Below are 19,158 nucleotides of genomic sequence, written 5' to 3' on the forward strand. Positions count from 1 at the left end.
GGCGGTCCCTATACTGACCACTTAGTGCTGAGAAGGACTGGGTGAAGGGAAAGGCTTGATATGGGGAGGGGAAAAGTTCTGGCAGAATGTTTTGGGGAAAATAAATAGAGATAAAAAGAGTAAGGGGCCAAGAATATCCATCACCCAAAATGTGAAAGTCTGATAACACCCAATGTCAGCAATAATGCAAGAGAAACAGGAACTCTCATGCACCACAGGTGGGTGTGTGATGAGTACACCCATTTTGGAAAACAATCTGGTGTCAGTGACACTGAAGTCGTGTGGACCTGCAATTCCCCTGCTACGTGTGCAACCTGGAGAAACTCTGGAACCTGCGCCCTAGGCTGTGTACAAGCATACTGAGCAGGAGTGCTGGTCACAGCAGAAAAAGGAGTGGCAATAACCCTCAATTAGCTGCAATACAGATGTAAAAACTTTGGTAAGTCCATACAGTGGACCCCATGGCAATGAACTAGAGCTTTATGGATTAACATGGCTGGACAACAAATACATAATGTTGAATGAAAGAAAGCAAGTTGCATGGAGTTCCCACTGTGGGGCAGTGGGTTAAGAATCCAACTACAGTGGCTTGGGTTGCTATGGAGGCAAGGGTTCAATCCCTGGCCTGGCACACTGGGTTAAAGGATATGGTGTTGTTACAGCTATGAAGTAGAGCCTGCTGAGAAAGAAGCCTGCACAGGGCAGCAAAACCCAGATATGAGGGGGCGTCGGGGTCCTGAAACCTGAATTAAACCCCTAGATCCAGCCATGCCTGAAGATGCGTCCTGTATCTGTCAGGTTAATGACCAATGAATTCCTTTTATGATATCTTGACTTAGCTGGATTTGGAGATTTTGTTTGTTTGTTTGCTTTCTTTCCTCCTCCCTTCCTTCCTTCCTCCCTCCTTCCCTCTCACCCTTTCTTTTTACTTTCTCTTGCCTTTGCAATTACAAGTCCAGTCTAACTTAGCTATAAGGAAAACTTCCCATTAGGAAAAAATAGAAACCCAAGTTTTTATCTATGTATCTCTTAACTTTTTACATGCCACTTTGGCAATTAATTTTGATCACTTACCTTTCACCAAGTAGAACATTTGATAGATTTATAAATGAGGGGAAGTCCAGTGTGTTCGCGACAGGATAGGCATGGATGGGAACAAGCAAAGTCTCGTCTCCCTAAAATTAACGGGGAAAAACCCAAGCTTACCACATGTACGGCTATAATTTTTGAAGACAGATTTATAGATAATTCACTTCTTATTTTCTACCATGAAAAAATACCCCCCAAAAAATAGAAAAAAAGGAAAAAAATCTTAAAAAACCTGAGTACTTAAATAGAACATTTGAAATATTGAGTTTTCTTAGCTATAAACAAACTAGAGGAAATTTTAAGTACATTTTATTGAAATGAGAGTCAATATTATCCAGGAAAGCCAAAGGTAATGCTGTCACAGGAGATGAAGACAGTAATCTGTTTCTATTTCAGAAAATTATAGGGAAACATAATCCTAAGGGGCCTGAGATAAAGAGAAACCAGCACAGAATCAGCTGATCCAGACAAACTGGCCAAGGTCCAGAGCCCTGCTTCTAGATCTGCATGGGGCATGACCTTGAGTAAGACCTTTGACCTCTCCACATGCCTTTCTTCCTTTGCTTTCAAATGGGGACAATTCTGCCTTTTTTTTAAAGGTGTTTAAGAATTAAAGCAGGAGTTCCCGTCGTGGTGCAGTGGTTAATGAATCCGACTAGGAACCATGAGGTTGCAGGTTCGATCCTCGGCCTTGCTCATTGGGTTAAGGATCTGGCATTGCCGTGAGCTGTGGCGTAGGTCACAGACGTGGCTCAGATCCTGCGTTGCTGTGGTTGTGGTATAGGCCGGCAGCTGTAGCTCCAGTTGGACTCCTAGCCTGGGAACCTCCATATGCTGCGGGAGTGGCCCAAGAAATAGCAAAAAAAAAAAAAAAAAAAACCACCTCTGATCACTTCCAATCACAGAATAAAATGCAAACTTAAAAAAAAAAGAATTAAAGCAGATGATGGGGGGAGGGAGTGGGATGGACTGGGAGTTTGGGGTTAGTGGATGCAAACTACCATATATAGAATGCATAAGCAATAAGGTCCTACTGCACTGCACAGAGAACTATATCCATTCTCTCGGGATAGACAAGGATGGAAAAGAATATAAAAAAAGAATGTATATATATGTATAACTGAGTCACTTTGCCATGCAGCAGAAAGTGTCACAACACCATAAATCAACTAGAATTTTTTAAAAATCTGAGGTTAAAAAAATAAATAAAGCAGATAATGGCCTTAAAAAGTTTAAAGTACAAGAGATAATTACAAGGTGTTAGCTAGCATTGCAATTTAGTTGCAGGACACACTCCCTGGCACTCTACACAACGTCTGCTCTAGGGATTCTGTTCTTGGTACAGAATACTAACAGCAATATTTTGGTTTCATTTTTAGATTTTTTTTTCTCCTTGTATTTTTTATTTATTTACTTTTTAAAAAGTAATTTTATTTTTACTTTATTTATTTATTTATCTTTGGCCACACCCGCAGCACGCAGTTTGCTGGGCCAGTGGCTAAACCTGAGCCACAGCAGTGGCAATGTCAGATCCTTAACCACTAGGTTACCAGGGAACTCCACCCCTCTTTTTAAAAATTGAAACTCACTTGTTACTAAAGCACACTCTTCCACTTTAGTTTTGAAAAGTTATATTTCATTAATCTGGAGTTCCCATCGTAGCACAGCAGAAATGAATCCGACTAGGAAGCATGAGGATGCAGGTTCGAACCCTGGCCTCGCTCAGTGGGTTAAGGATCCAGCATTGCCGTGAGCTGTGGTGTAGGTTGCAGATATGGCTCAGATATGGCATTGTTGTGGCTGTGGTGTGGGCCAGCAGCTGTAGCTCCAATTAGACCTCTAGCCTGGGAACCTCCATATGCCATGGGTGTGGCCCTAAAAAGCAAAAGAGAAAAAAAAAGTTATATTTCATTAATCTTAAGGCTTTTCAACTTTTAAGAGTTGGGCACAGGGCACAGAGGGAGACGAGGGGTAGTGGGGTGCTGCCAGTTTTGGAAGAGGGATTGATAGAGTGTAAAGCTGGCTCTGGCTGGAGACCAAGGATGAATCAGGTGACCTGGAAAGCATTCTCAAGAATCCCATAGCACAGCCCTATGGGGTCAGGCCGCACAAGTTCCCACCTCCCTGTAGACCCCTGGGGTTACCTCAGAGGACATTCCAGTAGAATGTCCTGCCAGTCCTCAGTGTTTATAGACACAACTTAGGGTTGCTGGTGATTTTTTAACACAGCACTTAAATGAGGATGTTTAAGTTATTTGAAAAGCCTTCTGCATCTATTGACCATGTGGTTTTCATTCTCCAATCTGTTAATATGGTGTGTCACACTCATAGATCTGCAGATATTAAAGAATTCTTGCATCACTGGGATAAATCCCACTTCATCATAATAATGATCCTTTTAATATATTGTTGGATTCGGTTTGCTAATATTTTGTTGAGGATTTTTGTGTCTACATACATTAATGACATTGGTCTGTAATTTTCTTTTTGAACTTTCCAGAAAGTGAACATAGAGGGACCCTACCTCAACATAATAAAGGCCATATATGACAAACCCACAGCTAACATCATTCTCATTGATGAAAAGCTAAAAGCTTTCCCACTAAGATCAGGAACAAGGCAAGGATGTCCACTCTCACCACTATTACTCAACATTTGGAAGTCCTAGCCACAGCAATCAGAGAAGGAAAAGAAATACAAGGAATCCAAATTGGAAAAGAAGAAGTAAAACTGTCATTGTTTGCAGACAAAATGTTTCTTTGCACAGGAAAGCCTAAAGATACTACCAGAATACTATTAGAGCTCATCAATGGATTTGGTAAAGTGGCAGGATATAAAATTAATACACAGGAATCTTTTGAGTTCCTATACACTAACAACAAAAGATCAGAAAGAGAAATTAATGAAAAGCAACATCAACACCATGGTATTACAAGATGAATGAGGTCTGGGGGCTTGGGCAGATGGGAACCTAAGCAAGCAGTGTCTCTGGCCCTGCCCCAGCTCTCAGCAACTGGAGGCTTCCCAACAGAGACCAATAGACATCCCTGGACAAGGACTCTCCAGCCATTCAGTCTGGCTGCCCTTGACATTGGGCTGAACAACCTCATACTCGGCCTTCTGTCTCTCTTTCTTCTTCCCTTGAGGATATAAGTTCTGATATCACTCTCCACCCCACCAAAAAATAGCTTGATTTTAAGAAACTTACCTTACAGTGAACACGGATACAATCATAATAGTATCGCCACTCATCTGGGGAAAATATAACGGTGACTGTGAGGGACAAGCCAGGGACAAGGCGGTTCTCCTAGAAGATAAGGGAGCTCTTGTTGGGACTAGCCCCAGGGCACCAGGAGCAGGACCAGGGTGACAATGCTTTACACACCCACCCAGGCATATCCCACCGTGAACACCATGGGAGGGAGAAGGGCCACCAAAGGACACTTACTTACCTTTTTTACATACTTGATCTGAAAGTATTTGGTTTGTGGGGGTAAAATATGAACATGTGTGTCTTCATTGCAAATGTTGACCAGATGCTGGAGAGGAAAAGGAGCATTCAGTTAACACACTGCTTTATCTGTCTGCATACTCACTTCCTCATTCATTTATACCTCATCCTTTGCTGAAGGGATTTGACGAGATACGGTGCACTTTTAAACTTTTTAAAAGATTCAGAATCTATCAAATGCAGCTTAAAGAAAAATGAAAAAGGAGTTTCCTTCATGGCTCAGCGGTAATGAACCTGACTAGTATCCATGAGGGTGTGGGTTATCAAACCCGGACCTTGCTCAGTTGGTTAAGGATCCGGCATTGCTGTGAGCTGTGGTGTAGGTTGCAGATGCAGCTCGGATCTGGCGTTGCTGTGGCTGTGATACAGGCTGGCAGCTACAGCTCCGATTTGACCCTTAGCCTGGGAACATCCACTACTGTGGGCACAGCCAAAAAAAAAGAAAAAAAGAGAGAGAAGGAAATAAACACAGCAAACACCATTTAAAGGCTCAGATCTGGTGTTGCTGTGGCTGTGTGTAGGCCAGCAGCTGCAGCTTCAATTTGACCCCTAGACTGAGGAACTTCCATGTACCATGGGTGTGGCCCTAACAAGGAAAAAAAAAAAGGAAGAAAGAAATATGCCCATTTGTCTCTGCCCAGCCTAAAAATTTTCTAGAGCTGCAGCCCTGGAGGCCCCAGGCCAGGCCTCTCACGCTCCCTGACCCTTGCCCCAGTCAGCTACCCTGGGTGCCTTTTTGTGGAACTCAGCTTAGTCCTGTGAAGTAGATGAGCTAAGAAGACAGCCAGTCCCCACTCCCAGTTTCTCTGATGACATGTCACATGTCCTGGGGACACAATGACATTCAGGCAGTCAAAAAATCAGGAAAAAGTGTGTGGTTTGGTTTCCAAAATTAAGGCCAGAGGCTGGGCCTGTCACACAGCCCACTGCCCAAGGCCTCGCATTCACTGAGGCCCTAAATTAAACATTATCTTCTGATGAGGTTACACAGACATTTGCATTGGTTAAAAGTTCTCATTTGGAGTTCCCGTCCTGGTGCAGTGGAAACGAATCCAACTAGGAATCATGAGGTTGCAGGTTCCATTCCTGGCCTCACTCAGTGGGTTAAGGATCTGGCATTGCTACGAGCCATGGTGTAGGCGGAAGATGGGGCTCGGATCCCAAGTTGCTATCTATAGCTGTGGTGTAGGCTGGCAGCTGCAGCTCCGATTCGACCCCTAGCCTAGGAACCTCTATATGCCTCAGGGACGGCCCTAAAAAGCAAAAAGAAAAAAAGTTCTCATTTGTCTGTCACCTGTGAACATTCTTCAAGTACAATTTCTACGACCCTGTTTTGCATATCTTTTTTTTTTTTTTTTTTTCCCGGTCTCTTTAGGCCCGCACTTGTGGCATGTGGACATTCCCAGGCTAGGGGTCAAATCGGAGTTGTAGCTGCTGGCCTACACCACAGCCACAGCAATGCCAGATCCGAGCCACATCTGTGATCTACACCACAGCTCACAGCAACGCCGGATCCTTAACCCACTGAGTGAGGCCAGGAATCAAGCTCACAGCCTCATGGATACTAGTTGGGCTCTTAAGCCACTGAGCCACAATGGGAACTCCAATAACATGTATCTTGTTGGAGGTTTACAGGAACATTGGGACCTGCCTTCTGTGGACAGCTGCAAGAACAAAGGATTTCTGGAGTTCCCTCCATGGCTCAGCGGTTAACGAAACTGACTAGGATCCATGAGGCTGAGGGTTCCATCCCTTGCCTCACTCAGTGGGTTAAGGATCCAGTGTTGCCATGAGCTGTGGTATAGGTTGCAGTCATGGCTCAGATCCCTTGTTGCTATGGCTGCAGCATAGGCAGGCAGCTGTAGCTCTGATTCAACCCCTAGCCTGGGAACCCCCATATGCTACGGGTACAGCCCTAAAAAGCCCTTAAAATTGCTTTGCAGGGAGTTCATGTCATGGCGCAGTGGGAACAAATCCAACTAGGAACCATGAGGTTTCAGGTTAAATTGCTGGCCTTATTCAGTGTGTTAAGGATCTGATGTTGACGTGAACTATGGTGTAGGTCACAGACACAGCTTGGATCCTGCATTGCTGTGGCTGTGGTATAGGCTGGCAGCTGTAGCTCTGATTGGACCCCTAGCCTGGGAACCTCTATATGCCATGGATGCACCCCTAAAAAGCAAAAATAAAAATAAAAATTAAAATAAAATTGCTTTGCAATTTTGGTTCAGGGAATTTGGGATATTTTGGGGGCACAAGCCACCCACCTCCTTGCATGGTCCTACAATAAACCTTTCTCTGCTCCAAATTTTAGACCCCTAGCCTGGGAACGTCCATATGTCATGGGTGCAGCCCTAAAAGGCAAAATAAATAAATAAATAAATAGCAAGAAGAAAATACTGAATGATTTTTTTATAGAATAAAACAATATAGCCCTTATTCATGATAATAAAGATACATTATTTGGCTGCAAGATCCCATATTCACTGTATGATTCTGGATCTACAATTATTCACATTTGGATTAACAAAGAAAAAAATAAGATTAAATAAGAAATAATAAAAAGACTCAAGCAAAAATTTAGATATTTACAAAGGGGAAAGGTGCGAGGAATGGACTGGGGTGTGGGATTGGCATATGGACACGGAGGCATATGGAATGATCAGCCAACAGGAACCTGCTGTACAGCACGGGGAACTCTACCTAATATTCTGTGATAATCTATGTGGGAAAAGAATCTGAAAAAGAATGGATATGGGTACTTGTATAACTGAGTCATTCTGTTGTACAGCAGAAATGATCACAACATTGTCAATCAACTATACTTCAATAAAACTTTGAAAAAAATGAAAAAAAATAGATATTTAGGTACAGAGAGTGTAGAAAGAGTAAGAAAATGTTTAGCTTTTACTTGAGATCTGGTGTGAGATGGGGACTCTTTAGGACTGAGGCTGGGCCCACGGTCCCACAGGCAGCTGCAGAAATCTGAGAGGACAGTCAACAAACAGACCATAGTGATGCTGGGGAGAAAAATCCTCTTCACAAGGACAGTTACATTTAAATGTTGCCTAAGACAAACATGTTCCAGAGGACATGTTTGCCAATGAACTTTTTCTGATGAACTTAAAACAACACAAAGAACAACTCACTCTCTACATTTTGGAAAGTAAAGTTAACCACCAAGAGATTGACTTCCAAAACATATTGGGGGAGTTTGCATTGTGGCTCAGCAGTAATGAACCCAACTAGTATCCATGAGGATTTGCATTCGATCCCTGGCCTTGCTCAGCGATTTAAGTATCCGGTGTTGCTGTGGATGTGGCGCAGGCTGGCAGCTGCAGCTCCAATTCAACCACTAGCCTGGGAAATTCCATATGCTGCTGGTGTGGCCCTTAAAAAAAAAAAAAAAAAAAAAAAAAAAGGCAAAACGTATTGGGAATACTGGATAGTCTATTAATTTTGCAATTCTCCATTTTTGGTTGCAAATACTCATTGCATGCTATGATAATCCTTATTCTCTGTCCTATTGAATCTGTGCTGTCTGAGCCTAAGAAGGACTAAAAGCGTCTTTTGGATGATAGACGTCTGTGCGAAGACACAGCACCCGGGTTAAGGGGCAGCACTGAGTCCAGAACCCTGGTCCCCAGCTGGGGTTTAGGGCTCTTCCCTCTACTGCCTCATTGCTCAGGACCTATCAGTGCCTAAATTGCACCTCCTGTCTTTCTTTTGATACTTTGTCAGCAGGTCAGTTTGTTAAAAATAATGTCCTTTCAGGGCTAAAATGGTATTCCTGACTTTTTAATTACAACTAAAACTGGGGGCGGGAAGGGGGGATCATCATTCAAGGGGAAAGCAAGGCCTTGAGATGAATTGTTGAGAAAGTGTATTTTAAATTAATATTTGAAGTTTATTTGAAAATGTGAGCAACCCAGAATTGCCCTTGAGATGAGAAAAGAAAAAAATCACCTAAATTCTACAGTCTCACAAACTGGGAGCAATAGATGTCCTGACCCCCTCTGAGCAATCTGTTTCCTGGGAGCTGACCTTCTCCTGGACCTGATCCTCACAACTGATGCTGCCTCCACTGGGCACCACATTGACTCTTAAGTGAAAAATCAGGCCCCAGTTCAGTTTTTCAGAACTGCCCACAGGTAAGCAGTTTTGGGCAGGAAAGAGCTCTCTGCAGGAGGCCCTATGTCAGTCACTAACTTTTTTTTTTTTTTTTGTCTTTTGTCCTTTTTAGGGCCGCACTAACAGCATACAGAGTTTCCCAAGCTAGGGCTCTAATCGGAGCTGTGGCCTATACCACAGCCACAGCAACGCCAGATCCAAGCCATGTCTGTGACCTACACCACAGCTCACGACAATGCCAGATCCTTAACCCACTGAGTAAGTCCAGGGATCGAACCCGAAACCTCATGGTTCCTAGTCAGGTTCTTAACCACCTGAGCCACAAAGGGAATTCCCCGCTACTAACTTGAAGCCAGGCATTCATCTCTGGCCCAAGCACACTGTTTTAATCTTTTCATCACATAATACTTATCTAACTTGTCAGTTTTTCCCATAGACCAAATAAGTAGCAATGAAGAATCAGTCATTAAAAGGTGACCAGATCTCTTCCCCAGCTTCCCCTTCAGTGATCTCACAAACACACTGTGTGAACAAAACAGGATCTAAAGAAAGATCACAGGCCCACAGTGAGATCACTGAGATCACTTCCCGTTCCCTTTAAAATCTCACAGCCAGGGAGAATCTTCAGAGACTGTTTTGGGGGGGCACTGAGTCCACCGTCTCCCCAGACTATTGGCATACTTTTTGCTTTCTTTTTTGCTTTTTAAGGTTGCACTCGCAGCACATGGAGGTTCCCAGGCCAGGGGTCAAATCCTACGCCACAGCCACTGCATCCTCATAAATCCTAGTTTGGTTCGTTGACCGCTGAGCCATGAAGGGAACTCCCTTGGCATTCTGATTAAAAGCAACTCGACTTTCTACCAACATTTGCCTCTTCTGATTTTCGAGAGGCGGGCGGGGAGCCAGACCTGATTTTGTAACACCCACAACAAACCAACCTACAAGGCAAACAAGGAACTGGACACCAGGCAGCTGTGCGTTCAAAAGCTTTCACTCACATGGGTTTCCCAAGCATTGCTCACAGCTCTCGACCCCCTCAGGAGATACCCGTCTCCTCCCTCCACAGGGCAAAGCAAACCCAGCCCTCCAGTGAACATTTATTTCAGCCTCCAGGTTGGCAGGTCGGGGGCGGGGGCGGGGGGGAGGGGTGTTTCAATCCCTCCCCTTGAGGACACAGCTTCTCAGGTTAACACCTAACAGGGATCTGGGGGCAAAATGCAAGCAGCCGTGTAATGTCTTTAAAGTGTTTTGAGACAGGCAGAGCCTGGGGCCTGGGACTCTTTGCTGCAGTGCTTGCACCTGGACAAACATCTCCTCCAAATGATAAGGCACTACAAATAACCGCGTCCATGTGCAGTTGGGGCAAATTATGAACAACAAGATTCAAAAAGACCAAAAACCCAGCTGCCCCTTCTGAGGTATTGGGAGCAAAAGCAGGGTATTAGGCATGATCTCTGCACTCAGCACCACCAAGGGGGTGGGCAGACTACCCAAGCCATCCCTTCAGCCAGACCCCTGGACCTGTCCCCACTGTCACTCCATTTAAGGACCCAGCTCCCCTCACCCCCCTGAGGAGGGAGCAAGGGAACTTACTTACTTTCACTTGAGTCCCAATAAAGCCTTGTCTGCATTTCCTGCCTGGCCTCTTATCAATGTCTATTGGCTTAGGAGGTCAAGAACCCTGGTCGGTAACACTTTTATCTTAAATGCATGTTGGTAATGTATTTTACTCTAAGATTTTGCTCTATAGTGCATTTCTCCAAAATGGGAGAGTAAAACTGATGCTCCAGAAAAAGCACTGTGTTTACATGGGTGGCTTCAACTCTCCACCGTCACACACTGAGAAGCTGCTTGGGATTCACACCCCCAGTTTTGAGAAGCGAGATCCTGTGGCAAGGGTGTCTCTGGAGGCTGCAACAGAGAGGAAAACTAACACAATTATTTCAGAAAGCCTGAAGGGACTGTTCCTTTACCTAAGTTCCTCTAGGCTAACAACATGGTTTTGGGCTGGCAAGAGTTAACACCGATTGTCTCAGGGGAAAATTAATTACTTAATAAATAGAGTTTCCCAGACAAAGTCTTTCTGCAGAGCAGAAAAAGAATGTAAGAGATCCTTGTTTTGAGAAAACTGGCAACCATTATTTCGACTTTTAAAGTAAATCAAAACATTGATTGTGATACGAATCTAAGTCAAAGGCTTTAACCAGATCGAGATCAGTCTCAAAGGTTAATGAACAATTTTTTTGCGGTTTTAAACACACATTCAATCATTCCATTCTTAGGCAATTTGCAGTTTCCTGTTACAAAACCAAGATAAAAGCAGAGGTGGATTCCCCCATTTTCCCCCACCCCCCCAAACACCACCACCTTGTTTAACAAGAATCTCAAGGTAATCGCCTTAGGCTTCTGCTTTTTTGCTGATAGAAAATGGGAGGCTGGCTCTCCCCGAATGTTATTGAGATGAACTAATTCGGCACTTTTATCTATTTCTGTTTGTTTTCATGTCTGATAGAAACAGTGTGATTATTGAGACTTTATCCTGTGTTTACTTGGAATCAGTGAATCTCTGCCAAGTCACTCTCTTCCAATAAAGTGAATTCATTATCTTGACAAGTATTTATTGAGTGCCTTCTGTGGGTTAGGCATTGTGTTATACAAAAGACAGAGATGGCTTCTATTCAGCAGAATGAAGTTTTTACCTCCCTCCAAAAAATCCCATGATCCAGGTAATCTAGATTGTACCCTGGTCCCCAAATAGGCCACATGCTCACCCGGCTGAACCCCTCACCATGTCTCCTGCTGAACCCTAGATGTCTGTTCCCTGCTTCTCACTCTGCTTTGTGCTGTCCCAAAAGGCTTCTCCCCTGCAAGCCTTTGGTACAATGTAACCAATAAGCTGAGGAAAAGATGCTCAACTTCATTATTCACTAAGGAAAGGCAACTGGAACAGTAGTGAGTTGAATGGTAAACTCAAAAATATATATCCACACCCTAATAACTTAAGTGTGACTTTATTTGGGAAAAGAGTGATTGCAGTTGCTAGTAAGTTGAGGACCCTGAGATAAGATCATCCTGGATTACCTAGATGGGCCTTAAGTCCAGTGATGTGTCCTTTTAGAGACAGAAGAGAAGACAAACAGAGTCAGAGAAGAAGACTTGTGAGGATGGAGGCCAAGTATAGCAGTATGCAGCCTCGAGATAAAGAACACCTGGAGCCACCATAACCTGGAAGAAGAGAGGAGATATTCCTTCTGGGGCCACCAGAAGGATCATGGCCCTGCTGACACTTGGATATTGGACTCTGGTCTCCAGAATAAGTTTCTGGATCTTTAAGCCTTGAAATTTGTGGTCATTTATTAAGGCAGCCACAGAAAATTAATATACCATACAACCCAACAACTCAACTTCTTTTTTTTTTTGTCTTTTTTGCCATTTATTGGGCCGCTCTCGTGGCACGTGGAGTTCCCAGGCTAGGGGTCTAATCGGAACTGTAGCCACCGGCCTATGCCGGAGCCACAGCAACGCGGGATCTGAGCCGCGTCTGCAACCTACACCACAGCTCACGGCAACGCCGGATCTTTAAACCACTGAGCAAGGGCAGGGATCGAACCCGCAACCTCATGGTTCCTAGTCGGATTCGTTAACCACAGTGCCACGACGGGAACTCCTCAACTTCTTGATGTATATCCAGGAGAACTGAAGATATGTCCACACAGGATATCCTGCTGTAACGAAATGGGTTAAGAATCTGGATGTGGCAGCTCAGGTAACTGTGGAGGCACAGGTTGGATCCCTGCCCTGGGAACTTCCACATGCCAAGGGTGTGGCCATAAATTTTTTTTTTTTAAATGTGAACACACAAAAGCATGGGCACGGATGGTTTTTTTTGTTTGTTTTTTTTTTGCTTTTTAGGGCTGCACCTGCAGCATGTGAAAGTTCCCAGGCTAGGGGTCTAATCGGAGTTGTACCTGCCAGCCTACACCACGGCCACAGCATCAGGGGACCTGAGTCACATCTTTGACCTACACCATAGCTCATGGCAACACTGGATCCTTAACCCACGAAGCAAGGCTAGGGATCAAACCTGAGTCTTCATGGATACTAGTTGGGTTTGTTAACCACTGAGCCATGACAGGAACTCCAAGACACAGATGTTCATGATGGCATTACTCCTAATAGCCCCAAGACAAAATCCAACTGTCCATCAGTTGATGAATAGATAAACAAAATGTGGTCTATCCACACAATAAATACTATTTGGCCATAAAAAGGAATGACGTACTCATTCATGCTACCAACTGAATGACCCTGGAAAACACGCTGAATGAAAGAAGCCAGTTGCAGAATGACCACATGCTGTGTGATTCCATTTATAGGAAATGTCTAGAACAGGCCAATCTACACCCACAGAATGTGGATCAGTGGTTGGCTAGGGTGGGGCTGGGTAGGTAAGGGAATGAGGAGAGCAGGGGGGCTGGGGATGGGTAACGAATTGTTCATTCATTATAAACAATGAATAACTATGAATGATAGTTATTTTAGACCTATCCTACCATCATCTAGATAGCAAACATAATTACCAGGAAACATAAGTCCCCAAATGATTCACTTCGGTCTTTGTGTCCTTACAGGCTGAGGGGTACATTTCCTAACTGCAGTTTTATTTTTAATTAATTAGGAGTTCCCATCGTGGCGCAGTGGTTAACAAATCTGACTAGGAACCATGAGGTTGCAGGTTTGATCCCTGGCCTCACTCAGTGAGTTAAGGATCCAGCGTTGCCATGAGCTGTGGTGTAGGTCGCAGATGCGGCTTGGGTCCCGCATTGCTGTGGCTCTGGTGTAGGCCAGTGGCTACAGCTCTGATTAGACCCCTAGCCTGGGAACCTCCACATGCCATGTGAGTGGCCCTAGAAAAGGCAAAAAAAAGCCCAAAAAATTAATTAGTTAATTAATTAATTTGCATGCCGAAGATCCTGGCCAGGGACCCAATCTGCTCCACAGCAGTGACCCAAGCTACAGCAGTGATCATGCCAGATCCTTAACCTCTAGGCCACCAGGGAACTCCTTTTCCTTGAGAGGAAGCACTTGGCCTCTGCCCAGTCCCTCTCCTGATCCCTTCTCTCTTCCTCCACTTTGATATGTAAGAACACATGGAAGCTGAATCCGGTAGTTCTGATATCCTGCTCATTGTGACTTAAGGGGATTCTGGTGGGGTCACTGAGGTTGTAGAGCTGATCTAAATGTTCAGGACCCTTCTACTGGGGAAGACAGGAAAGCTGTAGTCACCCCAAGGCCACACCAATCTGAACATCCAGATCAATGAAGGGGACCCAGAAGGCCAGGATCTTGCTGTGGCTCTGGGATGGACTGCTGTCCCCATAGCTTCAGCCACTCTCTGTGCATCCTTTCCTCTGTCCCTTCTGGATCCTATTCAGTGGTACCCCTGCCATCCCAGATCCAGCTGGAATCTCTCTGGCCAGAATGACTGATTTAGGTATGGACATCTGACCAGAACAGATGAAGCAGAACCCTTGCTGGGGCTCCTAAGGACCCACCCTCCTTTCCCTGGTGGTGTAGTCGTAGAGCAAGAATGCACTGGTTTGGAGAAAGGTGGCCTGAGAGTCAGTCTGTCTCTATCACTGGATTCTTGAGGCAACTAGTTCACCTTTTGCAGTCGTGGTTTCCTCTCTCTACAAAAGGGTAATAATACAACCTCCATGAAGCTAGTGCAGGGACTAAACCAGTCACGTGAGACACAAAGCCCAGTTACTGGTCCCTACAGTCATTCAGCCACAGGACCAATTTGGAAAGAGTGTTGAGAGGAGCCTTTGGCATGGGAGGAAACTTGTCCAAGGACACTGACGCAGCTTTAAAATTTCTCATCCTAGGCTGGGATTAACAGGTACACCCTGCTGTATCTACAATAGATAAGCAAGGAGTTCCTGTCGTGGCTCAGTGGTAACAAACCCGACTAGTATCCATGAGGACACGGGTTCGATTCCTGGCCTCGTTAAGTGGGTTAAGGATCTGGTGTTGTCGTGAGCTGTGGTGTAGGTCGAAGATGTGGCTCGGATCCTGCATTGCTGTGGCTGTGGCTGGCAGCTATAGCTCCAATTCAACTCCTAGGCTGGGAACTTTCATATGCTGTGGATTCGGCCCTAAAGAGCGAAAAAAAAAAAAATTAAATAAGTAAATAATAAAATAGATAACCAACAAAGACTTACTGTATAGAACAGGGAACTCTATATCTTGTAATAAGCTATAAGGAAAAAGAATATACATATACATATATATGTGTGTGTAACTGAATTACCATGCTATACACCTGAAAATAACACAATATTGTAAATCAACTACACCTCAATAATTAAATAAGTAAATATCAGATAAATTATTAAAAAATTATTTCTCATCCTAAAACTACCTTTCTGGTCCAATTTACATCCGCACTTCTACTGATTCTATTGATTTTGCCATCTTTTTTTTTTTTTTTGAATGCACCTGCAGCATGTAGAAGTTCCTGGGCCAGGGATCAAACTCACGCCACAGCAGCAACCTGAGCTGCGGCAGTGACAACGTCAGATCCTCAACCTGCTGCGCCACAAATAAATGAGTAGCATAAATGTAGAATGTTCATGTCACTTCATTATTATGATTAATTATCCCCCTTAAAAAGTACCTACCAGGGAGTTCCTATCATGGCACAGTGGAAATGAATCCAACTAGGAACCAAGAGGTTGTGGGTTCAATCCCTGGCCTTGCTCAGTGGGTTAAGGATTGGGCGTTGCCATGAGCTGTGGTGTAGGTCACAGACATGGCTCGGATCTGGCGTTGCTATGGCTATGGTGTAGGCCGGCAGCTGCAGCTCCTGTTCGACCCCCTAACCTGGGAACCTCCATATGCCGCAGTGCGGCCCTAAAAAGAAAAGAAAAGAAAAAAAAAAGTACCTACCAGTATCTGTTGATGTTGTTTTTCTACTTGATAGCCTCCAAAATGCAAGATGCCAGGTTTTGCCTGTAGAACTTTATTTTTCAGAAGTTTTGCATAAACCTCTATAGAAACAATGTAGATAAGTAAATCATAAGATGAGATATGAAAAAAATATATTAAATGAAAGAAGATCCTATTAACATGTGCTCCCTTTAATCCCCCTACATCGTTGGGGGAATATAAACTGATGCAACCACTATGGAGAACAGTATAGAGGTTCCTCAAAAAACTAAAACTAGAAGTTCCTATCATGATGCAGCGGAAACGAATCCAACTAGGAACCATGAAGTTGCGGGTTCAATCCCTGGCCTCACTCAGTGGGTTAAGGATCTAGTGTTGCCATGAACTGTGGTGTAGGTCACAGACACAGCTTGGATCCTGCGTTGCTGTGGCTGTGGTGTAGGTCTGCAGTTGTAACTCCAATTCCATCCCTAGCCTGGGAACCTCCATATGCCGCAGGTGTGGCCCTAAAAAGCAAGAAAAAAAGAAAAAACTAAAAATAGAAATACCATATGATCCAGCAATCCCACTCCTGGACATCTATCCAGAGAAAACCATAATTCAAAAAGATACATCACCCCAATATTTACTGCAGTACTATTCATAATAGCAAGACAAGGAAATAACCTAAATGTCCATCGACAGAGGAATAGATAAAGAAGATGTGGTATACACATACGATGGAATACTACTCAGCCATAAAAAAAGAGTGAAATAATGCCATTTAGCAACATGGATGGACCCAGAGATTATCATACTAAGTGACATAGGTCAGACAGAGAAAGACACATGTCATATGAGATCACTAACATGTGGAATCTAATAAAACATGATACAAAAGAACTTATGAAACTGAAACCGAGTCAAAGGTTTCAAAACCAATCTTATATTTACCAAAGGGGAAATGTAGGTTGAGGGAGGGATAAATTAAGAGGTAAGAGGTTAGGACTGATGTATACACACTACTACATATAAAGTAGATATCCAACAAGGACATATTGTACAGCACAGGGAAAAGTACTCAGTGCTCTGTAATAACATATATGGGACAAGATTCTGAAAAAGAATGAATATATGTATATATATAATTGATTTACTGGGCTGTATAACTGAAACTAACACAACTTTGTAAGTCAACTATACTCCAATAAAATTAAAACACACACACACACACACACACACACACACCATGGGCTCCCTTTAATTTAGGCTATTTTAAGCACATGAAAGTTTCAGAGGCTACAGCTGTCAGCAAGGTGAATGGTCTGTTCCAAATGAACTGAACGGTTTCTCACTCTATGTTCATACATCACTTGGGGGATATTATCTGCATGATACAAATCCACATTTATTGTTTATTCCCTATAAAAATAATTTGCTCTGAACACATTTTGTATAAGTCTTCATAATAAGACACACGCTCATAAAGAGCACAGTTTGTTTTCTCTGTGTAATAATACTTCAATGGCTTATTATGTAATGAATATCCACTTCAAAGAATCCAAACACCAAGTATTTAATTTTATTGTTGTGTATTTAACTGGTATTATTGGGATTTCCTGTGAACTGAATTACAGTGTGATAGAGAGTATTCCTAAAGCTCTGAGTGATTATCACTCTGGACAGGAAAGTCTCAGACTGCTTTTGTCACGTGAACATCTTTTTTCCTCCCCCAGTTTTGAGAACAAGGGCTAGACAGCTGAGCCCACAGAAATGTCCAGATCCTCCTCATTTAGTAGGAGTTGAGATGTGTGAAGATATGGGGTCATGGTTGTTTCCCTGTCTTACTCGCCTCCTGCCAGGCCCATCCTCACTCCAACCCTGTGACAGAACATTTTTTTCCGTTTTGTAGATAATGATGTTGAGACTCAGCGAGACTAAGAAACCTGCTCACAGCTGGTAATTAAAACTCAAGCCCAGGGAGTTCTCTGGCGGCCTAGTGGTTAAGGAACTAGTGTTCCTGCCGCTATGGCTCAGGTTGCTGCTATGGCATGGGTTCGACCACTGGCCTGGAAACTTATGCATGCTGCAGGTGCAGCCAAAAAAAAAAAAAAAATCAAGCCCAGGCCTGATTGCAACCATCCCACTGCCTCCTTCAATAATAATGCACTGTCCAATTTCTTACAAATGGTAACCTTTCCCCTTTGGCTATATCCAAATCTTGTGAGCCACAGACACGATGCTCCCATCCTTTAACCTCTGATTAGGATACATCTGAAGTGGGTGTGAGACTCTTGGTGTTTCTGTTCCTCCCAGGTCACTGTCATCAGCTTTGGGCCAAACCAAAGGGTTGGATTAGGATAAGGATGGCATCTCAGGGGGACTACGATCTCTGTAGGTTATTTAGTAAATTCTTAAGTATTGAAATTAACATTATTTGGTAAATTTTTTCAATGCTGAAGATTTTGGTTTTAGGGCTACAAAGCAGAGGTAAAATGAGCCTTTTGCTGTTAATGCCCAGAAATAGTCAGGTATATTAACTTGCACCTAGTATGTTCTACAGTGACAACAGAGCCACTCCAAATGCCGCACTGGCAATGGGCCTTGAACGGCAAGTGGAAAGCGAGCTAGTGTGACAATGCAGAGAGCTGGACACTGAGCAGCAACAGCTGAACACCAACTCCCCACTTGGCTGGGCTACCTTGGGGAATTCATTTGACCTTTCTGAGTCTCAGCTTTCCCAACAGCACCACTGAAATAGAAGGTGTCTTGATGTTATGACGGATTAGTGAGAAGAATGTAAGCAAAATGATCAGCCGTCTACATATAGCTATAGGATTTACCAGGCTTTCCAGGCTAAGGGATGTGCCTGGGGAAAGGCAAGAAGGCGTAAAACGCAAGTGGCCTTGAAGGAGCAGGAGTAACAGGCATGGCCGGAGCTGCAGACGGCAGGGGAAGTAGGTGGGAAGGTTCAGATCGACTGGTGGCAAAGGAATCCAAATGCCAAGCAGAGGAATGGCTGCTTTATTCTATACACAAGAGGATACGCTGACAGTATTCAAACAGGATAGGGACAGGAGCCAGCCTGGATTCTGGGAAGGAAGATGGGGGGCAAGGGGTGGAAAGGGAGATGGGAGGAGGGTATGGCCAGGGAGGAGGGCACTGCTGCTGAGGACCAAGTGGGGACAGAGAGGAAAGATACTTGAGGAAGTGGAAGCAACAGGACTGGGCAACTCATTTACACCATAAAAGTCTATCAGTTAACATTTTTACTTACTATATAAACATACACATATGTATTTTTATATTAGAGTATAGTTGATTTACTGTGTTGTGTCTATTTTTGCTGTATAGCATAGTGACCCAGTCTCACACACACGTATATGTATACATATGTATACATACATTCTTTTTCTTTCATATTGTCTTCCATCATGTTCTATCCCAGGAAACTGGATACAGTTCCCTGTATATACAGTAGGACCTCATTGCTTATC

General features: G+C 43.8%; 1 protein-coding gene across 2 annotated transcripts in view; it reads right to left on the minus strand.

Annotated features, from left to right (window-relative positions):
* The window catches only part of CFAP221 (cilia and flagella associated protein 221), an 85,541-nt gene that overhangs the window by 64,366 nt on the left and 2,017 nt on the right, over positions 1–19,158 (minus strand). For both annotated transcript variants that reach the window (XM_047772189.1, XM_047772187.1), the window contains exons 3-6: positions 15,683–15,783; positions 4,542–4,628; positions 4,298–4,396; positions 1,075–1,175 (exon numbers count right to left, since the gene is read on the minus strand). In XM_047772189.1, the coding sequence (XP_047628145.1) occupies positions 1,075–1,175; positions 4,298–4,396; positions 4,542–4,628; positions 15,683–15,783 (388 nt within the window). The remainder of the gene's footprint in view (positions 1–1,074; positions 1,176–4,297; positions 4,397–4,541; positions 4,629–15,682; positions 15,784–19,158) is intronic.

This window comes from Phacochoerus africanus, chromosome 3 (assembly GCF_016906955.1).
Source record: "Phacochoerus africanus isolate WHEZ1 chromosome 3, ROS_Pafr_v1, whole genome shotgun sequence".
In the NCBI taxonomy this organism is placed as follows: Eukaryota; Metazoa; Chordata; class Mammalia; order Artiodactyla; family Suidae; genus Phacochoerus; species Phacochoerus africanus.